This window comes from Ciona intestinalis, chromosome 11 (genome assembly GCF_000224145.3).
Source record: "Ciona intestinalis chromosome 11, KH, whole genome shotgun sequence".
NCBI lineage: Eukaryota > Metazoa > Chordata > Ascidiacea > Phlebobranchia > Cionidae > Ciona > Ciona intestinalis.
The window spans coordinates 1767027-1782011 of NC_020176.2; the positions used below are offsets into that span (position 1 = coordinate 1767027).

At 35.7% G+C, this 14985-nt stretch overlaps 5 protein-coding genes across 5 annotated transcripts in view; 1 reads left to right on the plus strand and 4 right to left on the minus strand.

Annotated features, from left to right (window-relative positions):
• The window catches only part of LOC100185184 (SPARC-related modular calcium-binding protein 2), a 13941-nt gene extending 12879 nt beyond the window's left edge, over positions 1-1062 (minus strand). The window contains exon 1 of the mRNA XM_026836638.1: positions 832-1062. The gene's annotated coding sequence lies outside the window, so the exon portion shown is untranslated. The remainder of the gene's footprint in view (positions 1-831) is intronic.
• Positions 1063-2075: 1013 nt separating this feature from the next.
• Positions 2076-4692, minus strand: LOC100182820 (etoposide-induced protein 2.4 homolog). The gene is made up of 3 exons (XM_002128306.5): positions 4390-4692; positions 2976-3112; positions 2076-2882 (listed from the first exon to the last, which is right to left on the minus strand). The coding sequence occupies exons 1-3, from the start codon at positions 4562-4564 to the stop codon at positions 2193-2195; spliced, it is 1002 nt and encodes a 333-aa protein (XP_002128342.1). The 5' UTR covers positions 4565-4692; the 3' UTR covers positions 2076-2192.
• A 946-nt stretch (positions 4693-5638) lies between these two features.
• On the minus strand, positions 5639-6475 carry LOC113474701 (NXPE family member 3-like). Its single transcript, XM_026836772.1, has one exon. It carries the CDS (start codon positions 6473-6475, stop codon positions 5639-5641), a length of 837 nt encoding a protein of 278 aa, XP_026692573.1.
• A 388-nt stretch (positions 6476-6863) lies between these two features.
• Positions 6864-8065, minus strand: LOC100182867 (NXPE family member 3-like). Its single transcript, XM_026836586.1, has 2 exons — positions 7607-8065; positions 6864-7271 (listed from the first exon to the last, which is right to left on the minus strand). The coding sequence occupies exons 1-2, from the start codon at positions 8056-8058 to the stop codon at positions 6998-7000; spliced, it is 726 nt and encodes a 241-aa protein (XP_026692387.1). The 5' UTR covers positions 8059-8065; the 3' UTR covers positions 6864-6997.
• Positions 8066-12224: 4159 nt separating this feature from the next.
• LOC100178148 (ryanodine receptor 3) overlaps positions 12225-14985 on the plus strand; it is a 63745-nt gene continuing 60984 nt past the window's right edge. Inside the window, exons 1-4 of the mRNA XM_018813888.2 lie at positions 12225-12602; positions 13005-13118; positions 13952-14044; positions 14369-14431. Of these exons, the coding sequence (XP_018669433.1) occupies positions 12555-12602; positions 13005-13118; positions 13952-14044; positions 14369-14431 (318 nt within the window). The 5' untranslated portion in view covers positions 12225-12554. The remainder of the gene's footprint in view (positions 12603-13004; positions 13119-13951; positions 14045-14368; positions 14432-14985) is intronic.

The window sequence follows — 14985 nt, forward strand, 5'->3', positions numbered from 1 at the left end:
TATCTTTGTAAAATTTGCCTAATATCGAAGTGACATTGAGGAAAACAATACTAATTTACTATTTTTGGTCCTCTGCTTGAATTAGTAAGCTACCTTTTTTGCGTTACGGGTCTTTATGAAATCGGAAAACGCGAACACCTTATCTGCTAGTACTTAAGCAGTTTGGAGCTGCATGTCCACTCATGTTGGATTATAAATGTAGTAAAGAATGGCTCTGTAGATTCGTAGGTATGATCATATACTATTATGTAAACTAAGCTGATTGATGCTAGTCTTAATCGCCAACGAAAAGTACCCTGTTAAACCACACTGTACGCCGAAAAACAGTCAAAATATTAATTTACTTCACATTAATTCCTAGATTTAATATTATATAACAAGATTTATATTAGAAATTATATTTTAAATGTTAAAACAACCGCTATACGTGTTTTCTAGCTTTGTATCGCTTACAAGAACTAAATAAACACATGCCGACCATGCATTTGTATAGGCGATTCACGCTCTGTGGGCTCCGTAATGGCGGACACGAGCGCCGTTTCCTAACTTGGTCTATACTAACTTTGTAGTAGGGCAGGAGAAGATGGGACACCTTTCATTCTAAATTCTCGTCACGTTTGGTAGTAAACAATGAACGTTCAGAGAATTATACAACCGTATCCTCACGACTCCCTAAGACCGATGCTAATTGTTTAAAACACGGTCAGGATGCATGGATCCAATGTCTGTTATTATTTTCAAAATGCAATTGTATAACATGAGTTAAAATATACCGAAATCGTACATTTGATATTTATTTTCACTCTAATAGCCCAATTTTTAACTACTTACGTTTCACTCGAACTGTTATTTTGATTCTTTAGCTTGTTGGCTGTGTTACCATCGTTGTTAATATTGGCGGTGGCATTACCATCATCATTCAAGTTACTGGCGTCGCTGTCAAATTAGAGTCGCAATCGGTCGGCAATTATATCATTAGTGAGACGCCGTTTATGCGGAACAATGTGAAAAGTGATCAGACAATAAACCGATGATGAAGGATTCCTGACATTTTAATCAATTGCTTAAACAATGTGACACGGTAATGGTAGGTGTAAGTGTGCATTAGAATAATTGATTCGTTGTGTAATCTGCTGGTAGTGAATATGTTTTGTGTATTCAAGCTCTGCAGCACCACCAGGCGTTCGGAAATAAGTGAAGGTAACTATATGGTACAACCGGATAAAATATAGAATTGTGTCCTTAAAAACATCGCCATTTTGCTACCAGCAAGTCATTACCAAGCTCGTGGAGGCCGTAAATTTAGGCGGCAAATAGTTTATTTAGTACTGTTGGAGAAGGCGGAACACCTCTAGCATATAATAGCCCAATATTCTGGTCGTGTTTTAAACATTTACCAACGGTCTGTGGGGGCCGTGAGGATGCGGTTTTTATAATACTTTAAATATCCTTTGTCTCCTACAAAATAGGACGAGAAAATAGAATGAAAAGGTGTCCTATCTTCTCCCGCAACACTATATATATAGTAGCGTGGGGAAAGACGGGACGTCTTTAGTGTATCCTACTATATGATAGACGAGAATACAACCCAGGTTGTATTCTTTCATTCGTTGGTTGCCGCAATAAAAAATTGGTTAAAACAACGATACCAAACTTGACCCACATAAGTTACAAACCAAAGCTAGCATACTGTTATTCCTGTGAACCGCATCATACACGGTGGGTTTGTTTAACTCGATGGTACGCCACCTGCCGTCATCTCTAAAAATTATTACTCTTTCTTTGTTTACGTTTATGCTGAAATCTTGGTTTGTTTACACTTTCGTTTATGTTGTAGCTAGTCAACGTAGTGTAACTTTGATGCTTCACGAGGAGAGTATTGATAAGCTTTGAAGAATGTAACTTTTATCCTTGCTTGGCGGTGAAACGACACGAAGGTTCAGTTTCTTACACCTTGTTTTTTAGTGCAGACAATTTATTAGAGTAATTAGACAACGGGACAACTGGTTAAAGCAATTGCCGTTAAGTATCTACACAGTATAAGTACAAATACGTGCCATGATAAAATACACAAGTACATTTTTTGAATTTATTGTAATGAACATTTGATCAAATAAAAACTTGCCAGCAATTTACCGGTTCTGACTAATAATTAGATAAAGTTCTGGGAAACACAAACTATTTAGTTAACACTATGTTTGGTATTGCACTGATCCTGAGTTTCTGCTCCTGATAGATGAGCTGAACAGATAACTGCATAACATTGCAGCCGGTTCAAAAATGCGTAATTGTATAGTGGCAGGGGTAGGGGGTGTGGAGGCTTGTGTTCCACTGACAATAAAGAAAGGAAATGCGATAGAGAATATACAAGCACTAACCACAACAGGGTAATAACTAAACACCATGTTTGTCATTATAAACAAAGGGAGTCCAAAACCACAAAAATATGGCCAATGCCGGTCAACTAATTGAAGACGAAGCTTTAATTCAATGCCCATGTTGAACCATTTGTATTCAAATGCATATAATGCATACAGCATACATATATGCATGGTGTACAATAATTGATTCACACCTTCAAGTGGAATGTGGGATACAAGGTTTGCTTGTAACAAAAAAGCAGTTTCTACTAAAATACTATAAATAAAGTCGGCTACAGCAAGGCTTATGGAAGGGAATGAACGTGGTTGGCCATGCACAAACCTATAAACACTGTCAGAAACATCTGCAAACCAGAATCCATTGATAGCTTTGCTGAGAATATACAGTGGCAAAACCCATAAAGCCGAAAATGTATAGTGAAGAATCATTTCAACGTAAACCCAAATCCCCTCATATGTTTTACTTGTTTCTTCTCCTTCCAATACTACACTAATGAGCAACTGCGAAGTAAAAATATCCATAATCTGTTATACTGAACTACCCTATTTTTTAAACTTATTCATTAGGAAATTTTGTTTAACATTTCCACCAACCTTAGTATAATAATGTAGCATGGGTAGTACGTATACACTGAATATCCAAATACTAATCCACACAAAAGATGCTAAAGCAGAGCTCATGCAAATTCTTCCCAAAACTCGTGGATTCTTTCTTTTTCCTCCATTTTCAACTAAAACAATAAATACAATGTTTACATTTAAGGAATAAGAGAACGTTTTTTTTTTGTTGAAAAGAGATTGAAATATTTTGTTTTCATTTGGCTCACGAGTGTGTTACACCCTACCCTATGCGGATATGCCTATGCCCCTTGTTTACCAACTCGTACTTCGGCTATACAACTAGTATTTCAATGTAAAAAGTGATATTAGAAATATGAGTTGGTATTGGTAATCAAGTGTTTAAGAAGGCAGTGTAACAGAATTTCCAGGAAAAGTATTGATAATATAATATTTGCTTTATATAAACACTTTAGAACAGGTCTGTTGTTTAACAAATTATTAATTTTCATATGCGTTCTACCACTCTTTTAGGATAAATATATGAGAATAAGCCAACACAAACGTTAAACATTACTTTTTTAAGAAAACATTATTTAAACAACTAAAATATGAATTACAATTCTTTGGCTGGTGACCACTGAAAAAAAAAATGTCACAAATGTCCTTTATGGCTTACTGACATGTGACACTCCTTGTATAAAATTTTCTTTATTGAAAGTTATTTTTAAATAAGTGCGACATCACCAGATTTTAGCGGATCCATCATGAATTAAACAAAGGTTAGATTATTACTTCACAAGTCATCGGAATGCATCTAAATATGTTTAGTGATAGTGAAGAAATGAATCCTCCTCACTCTTTTAGATTAGTCAATTTGCTAGGGGTTTAGTTTAAGTTTACTGGTGGATTCCTTAAATTAGTTGGTCAAAACAGTGCGAAATGCAAGCTTATTCTATTCTACCTTACATAAAATATCGATATTGTCACATTATAACAATAATGACAAAGCTTGGCCCCAGCCTTTAGAGAAGGTGCATGGGAAACTTTGTTTACAAACTACTGGTTATGCAGCCACAATAAACCAAACCTGTATCAAATTAAGTAGTTTCCTAATGTAACTTGGAAGTGTATGTGCTTGCACACCAATTTTTAATTATAGCAGGTAAACACATGAAAAATAACTGTCTTGCACATGCGAAATCTCGCAGGCACACCGTCGCACTGCGGGCAAGGCGACCTATACTGGCAATTTTTTCAAAATAAAGTAACACATTGGGTTTTGATCAAACCTAAGGAGCATTTAAAGACCATAATTTTTACTGGTCACCAGATAAATAAATACTAACACGCAAAAGGAAACAACATATTTAAAAACATGCAAATAATTTTACACTATATGGTTGAATGCTATACTCATTATAGAAAGGATGAAATGCACAAGTTTCACCTGAACTGCTAGTTCTTCTGATATTAAGTTTGTTTTCTTCTTGTGCCTTTTGTTGTTGTTTTCTTTGATGATTCTGAATATTTTTGTCAAGAGAATATATCAAAACAACTCCAAGTATTGAATCTTTTATTCCACTTAAAAATTGAAATACGACTGCCTTTACCACCGACGACATTATAAACCAAGCTATCTAACCGTTTTCTGGTCAGATTTTTAGTTTTAATATTTGTTTGACAGTTACATGGCTGTCTGTTTTGTATACAATCGTTGCTCGGTGAAAATCTAATAAGGCTTTGTGTACTACTGCAAGGTAATCTTACAGTATAGTATGCAGGAAATTTTAAGCAACCATTATCGGTACATATTACTTTGTAGTGGGACCATAACATGAACATCTTTTAAAGGTGTATTGCTGATGTATGTAGAGCGTGTGTGAATTCACGACTCGCCGTTATCACAGCTAAAGGACAACGTTTGTTTTTGACGTGTACCTAAGAGAACCGACCAGCAAAGACAACATACACCAGGGTCGCGGGAAACTATGTGTATGCTGTCAAATGCTTTTCGGAAGAGCCCGTTTTTGGAGGGAACGCGGATGAATGAGGTCCCAGATTACTTCTTAAAGATTATCGACCGCATCTGCACAACTGCCTGTAGCACTGCCAGGGTGTAGCTGTAGGCAGAATAATCTACCCTGTACTTTTTTGTTTTGGGAAAGATGGGACACTTTGTCAGACAAGACTTTTTTAAATTTCGGTACAAACACCTAATTGTCCTGAATTAGTTTTTCATCGTTACACAATTAACAATGGTTTATGCTGGGAGTCGTTGGGATATGATTTTATATTTCTTTGAATTTTCTTTGTTTAATACCAAATGGGACGAGAAAATGGAACGAAAAGGTGTCCCACCTTCCACCATCCTACTATAGAGTGTTATAAGCAATACACACTGAATTCGCATTACAGTAAAATAAACTGCGAATTCCAACCCTATAACTCAACTCAGTTACCCTATTTGGTCTATGTCTCTAGTCTTCATTCTTTAGCATACCTTGATCATTTTTTTAACATTACTGCTTTCATTCGGATGTATCAAAAATGAAACCATTACAAACAACGATATAATAGTACAATTATTCTTTTCCCAATATTTACGAAATATCCAAGTATAGAAGCAGCAGCAAGATACTAACAAATGGATATTTAAAAATATTAAGTATTGACTAAATATTAAATCCAAGTCTGTTTTAACAGAAGTATGACATAAACAGTCGCACATGATCCAAAACTCTTTTGGCTGTGGGATGTATATCTCCAAGGTTCGGGAACACAGTTGTCATGGACCACACATCAATAAAACCTACACCCGGTAACGATGCGAATGTTTTTCGGAGGATGTTGTTAAGTCTATAACTATACCATTCTGTTGGCACAACTTTTATTGTATTTCTATGTCTGATGCAACCGCGTATAAATACTCTAACACCAGGTGTGCGTCGCTGGAGTTCAAGTATAGCACTCCTTACAGCTTGTAATCTTTGTATGTAGAAGATAGGGTCTACCAGTTGGAAATGTAAAGCTAGATTTATCACAACGAAAGTATTTTCCCCGTTAGCCGTGCCGATTTCTTTCAAAGTATCCACAATAAAAGTTTGTGACTCTGGAGGTCCATGGTTATGCAAAGGTAGCCCATGGGCTCTGTAATAGACAGTTATGTTGTGACTAGGTCGGTACCCAACGCGGGGAACTTGCCAAATTTGCTGGTTAGGTTTTCTTCGCATTTTGGTCGGGTTGTCATTTAGTTTTAGATATTTCCTTAATGCAAAATACCATTGCCTCATAGTAGAATCGCCAAGACAACAAATCACTTTATTTTTTAAACATTGTTCAGGTGACAACGGGGTAAGGCGTGGTTTGCATTGAAGAGAACGCCACTGACCGTTCAGATAAAATCCACTTTGGTAACCAGCTTTGTTTTTAAACGATCTTTCTGACATGCCAGTTTCTGTTTTACACTCTGGCAATGCTTTTAATAAATCACTCGTATATGTTGAACCCTTAGCTTGAATTACATTTCCCTGCATTTTTATTGGGACTTTGAAATTGGTTGCTCGGTTAAACAGTGGAGTTGTTCCAACAAACGAAACTCGGTTGTCGTATCTGGTTTCCGTATAAGTTACATTTGGACAGTTTCCTGCACTATCGGAATAACAAAACCACGAAGAACCTTTTTCAGGCTGGGAAAGATTGCACAAAGACCGACTGCGAAAAAAGTGGGATAAGATGAATGATGTAACTTACTTTGTCTTCGTGTGGCCGGAAAACTATTTGCGTTATAACATGGATGGGTGTTCTGCTTCATACACCTCGTGCCAGCTTACGAAATTTTAAGGTAATGATTTTTTATTATTATTATTTTTATGTATGGCTGATAACTTAGACAACTCATTTGTGACCACTGGGTTGGAGCAGTTGTCGTTAAGTGTCTTGCTCAAGAACACATACGCCCACCATGGTATAAGCCTTAAGGCCATAACCTCTATGAGTTAGGCGGCTACCCAACTGTGATGGTGGAATTGCATTTACAAACTAACGTTAAAGTATGTTCACCCCAAATTTGGCCGTAAGCCAACATTACAGTCGACTTCCTCTCCAGAGGGATACGTGGAAACAAAATGAACGCCTTTGGCGGAGCTTGCTGCACTTTCCAAAACAAGCGCCGCAACGGCTTCGCTTGAATGTACAAGGTCCACGAACAACGTTGAACTACCCGGCCACAGCAGTGGGGCGGATGCGATGTAAAATCCATTGCCGTGATCAATTATGTCACACGCTATACCAGTTCCCAATATATCGCCCTTCCTATTTGTGCTCATTAATCTGGAGACGAAAGTCAAATAAATGAAGAATAAATGTAACTTGCTGGATCCTTGCGTCGGAAAACATAGCAATGATTATAACAAGGGTTTCGTACACCTCGTGCCAGCTTTTATCACGTATGTAGCTTTGTGGACGATTTATTTTAGGAGGATTTTTTTTTTTTTATGTGTGGCTGATAATTTGGACAATTCATTAGTGACCACTGGGTTGGAGCAATTATTGCCGTTAAATGTCTTGGCCAAGGACACAAACGCCAACAATGGTAGCAGCGAAGAGCCTTCAACGCTTTACCTACATATTAAAAAATATACAAGGGGAATTTGAAGTTAACCCACCTGCAGTAAAAGTAATCCCCGCCATGTTGTTTCCTCTCTCCTAGTCCGTTCTTTGCTTCTATTGTTGCGAAAACAGTATCCCCCACTGTGTATCCTTCAGCACGATTCTCCACCGAAAGTTCCGTGAATTTGGCGAATGTCGTTTTTGTAATAGGAGCTGGCCATTTTAACTTGTTGTCCTCTATTAAACTTAACAGTACATCCACCTCGGGATAAAACTTTCTCCATATTTTAGATCCAAATGGAAGTTTTAGATACTGCTGTAGTAAATTTTGAAAATTAACCTCAACTGACTGTGACTCTGAGTGTTTTACCTCACTAACTCTTTTATTTGACTGAAAATTGGTCGGAATGTTTGTCTTTTCAGAGACGCGGTAAGTGGTAGTTAAACCTAATGCGGTCAGACAGATAAACATGGCATATTTGCGAGAAGACATCAATCGACTTCCCATATAAGTAACCTAAAAAAGAAAGGATAAACATGTTTTGTCTTCAGTTATATAGTAGGCTACTGTGGGGTGGATGGGACACCTATCGAAAAAGAAGCACGTTATATTTAAATATCCTGACCATGTTTTAAACAACTAACAACGGTCTACGGGAGTCGTGAGGATACGGTTTTATAATTCTTGGAATGTTCTTTGTTTACTACAAAATAAGAGAAGAAAATAGTATGAAAAAGTGTCCCTCACCCTGCAAGGCTATATACTATACTACCGCTGCTGAATGTGGCGTATACAACCTTAATTGTTTATTGAACTACAATAAAAAATTAAATAAACAAATATAACAGTATACATACATGATACATAGTAGCTTCTTCGTCTGTGACAGGCCTACAATAAACACACAAGAGAACATGCCTGAAACGCTGTATGGGCCAGAGAGGATTTTATAATGATTTCATTATTTATTTAAACAGTCCAATGTACGGTCACATTCAACCTTTAATCAAACAGTCCAAAATACAATAAGCATCAAAAACGAAACAGATACCAAGTCAAGCAATTTGTATAATATAAAATGTATTTATTTCGCTTGAATGGCTTCGTAATTCTCTGATTTAAATAGAATCAAATAATCAGTGTAGGGTGAACTAATGTTTTAAAAAAAAACACTTTTTAGCTAAACGTTCCCGAGAAAGAAATAAAACAACAAAATCTGTCACCCTATTGTTTGAGGGTTCTGTCCTTTCCCTATAATGTCATAATTATCCCATTATTCTGGCTAACCGTTAAACTATAACCTACAAGATGGTTATATAGTAGGGTGGGGGAAGATCTGACACTTTGTCAGACGGGACTTTTTATTAATTTTCTTTTTACGGACCCCCGTTTAATGATATTCAGGAAAATAAGGTTACAGAATTATTCGACAGTATTATCACGACTTTATAAAACGCCCGTCAAAGCGGATTACTGTTTTTAAATATTAAAAAAATATGTAAAATAGAAACAGTATACTTTGAACGGGTAAAAAATGCGAAATAGTAAGGTGCATTTTTTTAATGCTCGCTAAATCATAGTAAAGCCGATGATTTTTTTAGTTTGCGTGTGCGAACGATTAAACTAGTTTCATAGCTTCATAAAACAACCTTGAATATTTCATACAGTTTGATTTTGTCTCATAAAACTAGTTTTAGTTTTGTAAAAAAAACACTGAGATATAAGCATGGAGAAAATAGGCAGGGGTCAATATGACTTTAATTTGAGATAAAAACAACAACAAAAAATATCGGTTTAACGTTATATATATAGAGCTTACATGGCAAAGAAATTATTATTATTATATTTTGGTGCATTTAACCTTTCGGTTTTTTACACCGAATACATGACAGAAAATTGTACAAAAGCTTGACGATAACCGAAAAAAGGAATTTAGTCTACTTTTTGGTGATTAGGTTTTGGCGAAAGCAATATACCGGTAAAATGACAGAATTTCATTACTTTAACACTAAATATATCATCATTGGTTTGTCTATATTCAGAATAATTTATACGAGTCAGTAACATTTAAGAAAACAACAGAAATTGATAAATAAATAAATAAATAGTAATCAGGTGATCTTGTTTCTAAAGACGATTTAATGCTCTAAAAAAGGAAATTGTATGTTTAATAAGAGCGTTGTCAGTTAGCAGTGTGTTAAAATTATGAGGTAGTTTCATTTCAGAACATAATGTTTTTAACATAACTGTTACGTTTGCGGTGTTAATACAGGAAATTAATAAATGTTCAGCCGTCTCGTTGACGTTGCATCTTGGGCATTGTCCATTTTCATGTATAGGCCGATACGGTTTAGGTGCCCATTCAGGCGATTATGCCCAGTGAGTAATCGAGAGTAGATAACTTCTTCAATTCGAGAGTCCATTTGCTTTAAGTCGTTGTTACTTGGCAGTTTTGGGAAAATGTTTTTCATTGCAGTGTTTTGATTGTTTTGTACGTAATACTTACAAAATTTAGTTCGGAGGTTAACTTGTGATGTATAAATGCTGTCAGTTAAAGTCGTGGTGGAAACATCGCAATGGTTGGTCTTTGCCGTTTGCTTTGAATTTTGGTCAGATTCCTCATTCATGGCAAAGAAACTAGCACAGCCTGTTAGACTCGGTATAGGTTAACTACAAGTTGCAGAATACTGCTAATGTAAATATGTTTGTCCGGCGCCGTGGTGTAGTGGTTAGCGCGCCTGTCTGTAACCCAGAGGTGGCGGGTTCAAGGCTGGACGCTGCTAACATTGTGGGCGTATGTGTCCTTGGGGAAGACACTTAACGGCAGTTGCTCCAACCCAGTGTCACTAATGGGTTAAATTATCAGCCATAAAATAAAACGATAAAATTTCCATTGCCAAACTTTAAAAGATTTGCTTTTAATTTAGTAATTTATACCTCAGGGGTTATTCAACTATAAGATACTGATATAAAAAAAAAGATAATATTTTGAAAATATATATTTGAAATTTGGTCATTTGCACTTGGTGATAATTTATGAGAAGTGGCTTCTGCCAAAAACAGAGTAGTAATACCCTATTTGTAGCAATAATAAAAAAAATTATCAACAGTTATTATCAATTTTCTGATGTTACAAGTTCATATACATTTGTAGGATACAATATTTTTCCATTGATGTTCGAACATTACCCATTGTCGTTTAAACAATGTGTATAGGTAACATGTAAAAACTTAAGCAGTAGGGCAAGAAAAAGAATGTTTAGACTAAATTTTCAAAGCGTACAGTATTATTTCGTGTTATTTACGTATATTCCTATTTATAAATACACTTATTAATCAAAATTAACAACGATTTTAAACTGTCCCATCTTATCCTGTGTGTTTTCGAATTTGTAAAATTTCACCTGTTGTGCGGATCGCTAAATAACTCCTCGTTTGTTTTATTATATTTTATTAAATTGGTGTCAGTTAATAAAGGAATGATAGTACTAATTCGTGGTATTACCCAAAAACCGTCATCTAGTTTAATTTTGGAAATATTTAGCAATATGTGCTTAAGTGTCCCATCTTCCCCCACCCTACTATAAACTAAATAATGTTTAAGCTAGAGTTTTAAAGCCCACAGTATCATTTCGTATTATTTGCGTGTAATTCTAATAGCAAATTCACTTATTATTCAAAATTAATAATAATTTTAAATTTTCACGTCTTACCCTATGTGTTTTCAAATTTGTAAAATTACACCCGTTCTCCTGTGTTTTGTCGTTATAACGGGTGTTCTGTTTTTTTAGACTCCGTGCAGACTCACGAGTTACCACGTATGTAACTTTGTAAGTGTTTGTTTTTTTTGTGTGGCTGACACATTTTAGGCAACCCATCAGTGACCACTAATAGGTTGGAGCAAATGCTGTTTCGTGGCTTGCCCTTACATATAGGTTCACTATGATAGCAGCGACAAACCTCAAACCAGTAACCCTTGGTTTTATGCAGGCGCGCCTATAACTACTGTGCCACGGCGCCAGATAAATTAGGTATCAAAACACTACAAAGGGTTTGCAAATCACTAAATTGAATGAGTTCCGAATTCACCCAGCAGCTGTATGTATTTATTGCAACAGATGCAGAATCAGATTTTAAAAATAATGTATATTACCCAACAACATTATTATAAAAGTTATTTTTTGTGAAGGTTCAATCTTCTTCCCAATCTCATCCAGCGCCAGCACTATAGTTAAAAATATCCGCGCATATCTATTGACGGTTATAGCTGTAGATTATTATGGAAAGTTCAGTCTTATGATGTAAGCCTATTAGCAGACAACATACTATATCTTTAGCACGGAATGCGAATCATATAAGGACAATAAACGGAGAATGTTGATGCAAGTATAGACAACATTGGTACAACTCTAATTGCCCAATCGCTGTAAGAAAAATATTGTGGAAAGAAAAGGATACTCAAAATGCAGCTTCATTCCTTTATCCTGCTGTGTTGGTACAATGACATAAGTTGCTAATTTATGACGCAGGCGTATTACGTAGTAAACGAATATCAAGGTGTTAAGTGGCATGCGTAACTGTTATGCAGCCCTACATTGATTGATTGCAACAACTGCGTATTCAAGTTGTCTGCCACACGTCGAGCTTATCGATTCACTTCCATTATGCTGCGATACGAGAATCTCAGGCCAGACAGCGGCAAGGGGCAACTTAATTAAGCTGCCTTCTCCCGCTCGCTTGAGCAAGTAAACTCTTGTGCTCTGGGGATTGTTTTACAAGTAAAGGTTTGTTGCGTAGGTTTTAGCGAAGCCAATAGAGTTCGTCAACATTAAAAAGGTTTAATAAAGATTTATTTTAGTGCGAGAAACATTAAGATCCTTAAGACAATACTGCTGCGTAATGTAACGAAAGTCTAATACTCCGGAACAAAAGAGCAAACTTTTTATAAAGCTGTTTTGAATCATCATTCATCTGCTCGAAACAAATTTAGTTGAAGTACAAAGATGGCGGAAAGTTGTGACAATGACGAGGAAGTTCATTTTCTACGAACTGTGAGTTATAATAATGTGAAGTTCAACTTGTACTGACAAAGTCACATATTATTTTACATTAACCGTGCGCATATTCAATTGGCGCATGTATAAATAAGTTTTAAGGGAAATTAATAAATAGTCGTGTGGGGTAAAATGGGATACCGTCAGCACGTAAATTCTATATTTTTGAACGTGTTTTTAACAATTAACAACGCCCTTTTAGAGTGGTGGGGTAGCGAATATTTAATTTTGTAAATATAGTTTGTTTAGCAAGAACGACGAAAGAGAATAAAAATATGTTCTATCTTACCCCCATCCTACCATAGGTTATGAAATGATCTCTACGTTTTCTGTTAGTAAAACGAGAAAGTGTTCAAATGTTACATATTGATGTCAGTTTAATATGTTTTTAATTTTTAGGATGATGCGATATATCTTCAATGTGTTCGTCAGAAGGATCAAGGCAAAGTTTGTCTTGCAGCAGAAGGATTTGGAAACAGATTATGTTACGTGGAACCATCTCAGGATACCGTGGTTTGTAAACTTTGTTTCAGCACGTTTAATTTGAACATATAGTAGGGTAGGAGAAGATGGGACACCTTTTCATTCTGTTTTCCCACCCCATTTAGTAAGTAGACCGTTGTCAATTGTTTATAACACGGTCAGGTTATTTGGATATTAATTAAGTGCTAAAGGTGTCCCATCTTGCCCCACTACTGTATATAGCTAATGTGTTCAAATTAAACGTTATTTGTTTAAAAAATATTTGAGTTAAAAATCAAATTATTATGGAATGAATCATTCTAGGCACTATTTAATTAGATCACTCATAGTACGGTGCGGCAAATGGGGACTTGTCATTTCCATTCTCCTTTCTCGACCCATTTCGTAGTAAACAAAAAATATTTGCAGAATTATATATTATATTTGAAGCACCGCGATTTCAAAACTACGTTGTTAATTGTTAAAACATGATCAGGAAATATGGGAATTATGTGCTAACGGTATCCCAACTTACCCTGTAGTTCTATATAAAGTAGTTTTTTTGTCGTCCTGTTAAGACATACGAATTACAAATACCCCGTCCAAATAGCTTCAAGTAAAATCCTTTATTGGAGGAAATTTCTCGTTTATTTTAAATTGAGCAGCATATTGTAGAAAACCTTAAACAAAAGGTTCATTTAAAAGTTTGTAAAGGCAACGTCAATAATCCACTGACATAACCCACCAAAAAAGTCTATTGGGATTCTATAGAACCAACGTAAGCAAAATCTCATATTGAAAAATCCTAATGATACTGCAGAGACCTTAACGTTTTTACCTACAGTGTAACAGTTTCTTTAACGATTATATCGAATTTCTTACAGGATGCTGAACCAACAGATGCGCCTCGTTGTGTGTTTGTTTTATCTCAAGCATTGTCAGTGAGAGCATTACAGGAACTGTTAGCAAGTGAAGAGGTATGCTATAATACTTAAGTTCGGAATTTAACTGTTCGAATACACACATGAAAAAAATATATGTAGTTTTAAACTATAATGAACAAATTCAAGGCCTGTCCATTATGGGTATATATGGGCCTTTTTGGCAAAACAATGGCTCCACCAGTGGCTTTTATGGGTTGTCTAAATTGTCAGCCACAGAGAAAAAAAACTCAAAATTACACACGTGGAAACTCCTAAACTGGCACGAGGTGTATGAAACACAACATCCGTGTTATAACTACCGTGTTCCGGCCACGCAAGGATGAAGCAAGTTACATTCACATTTAACGTGACACGTAGGTTGGTATTGACATGGACGATGACAGAGAAATAAGACCCGATTTAATGAGCACCGAGTCCCAGGCAAGCCGGTTTTTGCAAAACTTGCCCGGAGTTTCTCGAATGTAGTTTTTTTCCGGTTATTTAATTTACTTGGTTTGTTAAATTTGCAAGCATGATATGGAATTAAATATTCTTTGGTTATAGTTTCATTAATGAACGTTTGTGTTTACTTGATGTTTGCATGAAAATTCTGTTAAGTGCGAATAATATTATACTACTTGCATTAATTGCTGTGTGCTGACGAAGTTACATAATGTTAAGTACAGATATTGCTTTCAACATTATATTCCTAAACAATGAATTTCATAAAGCAGACTAGAATGTTATTAACGTTTATTTGATATTTTTGTTCAAAATTTAAGTCAATAATATAAACAACTCATTTGTTTTGACATAAAAGAGAATAAAATAGGTTGTAACACAGCTTATAAGGTTTTCAGAATACCGTTTTACGAGTCATAAAGACGAACAGTTTTTTGCTCAGTTAATAATATACCAAAAATGTGAAATACACACCGTAACTAAGTTGCACCAAAGACGCTAATTTATTTTTAACTTGATAGTAGACATGGCCT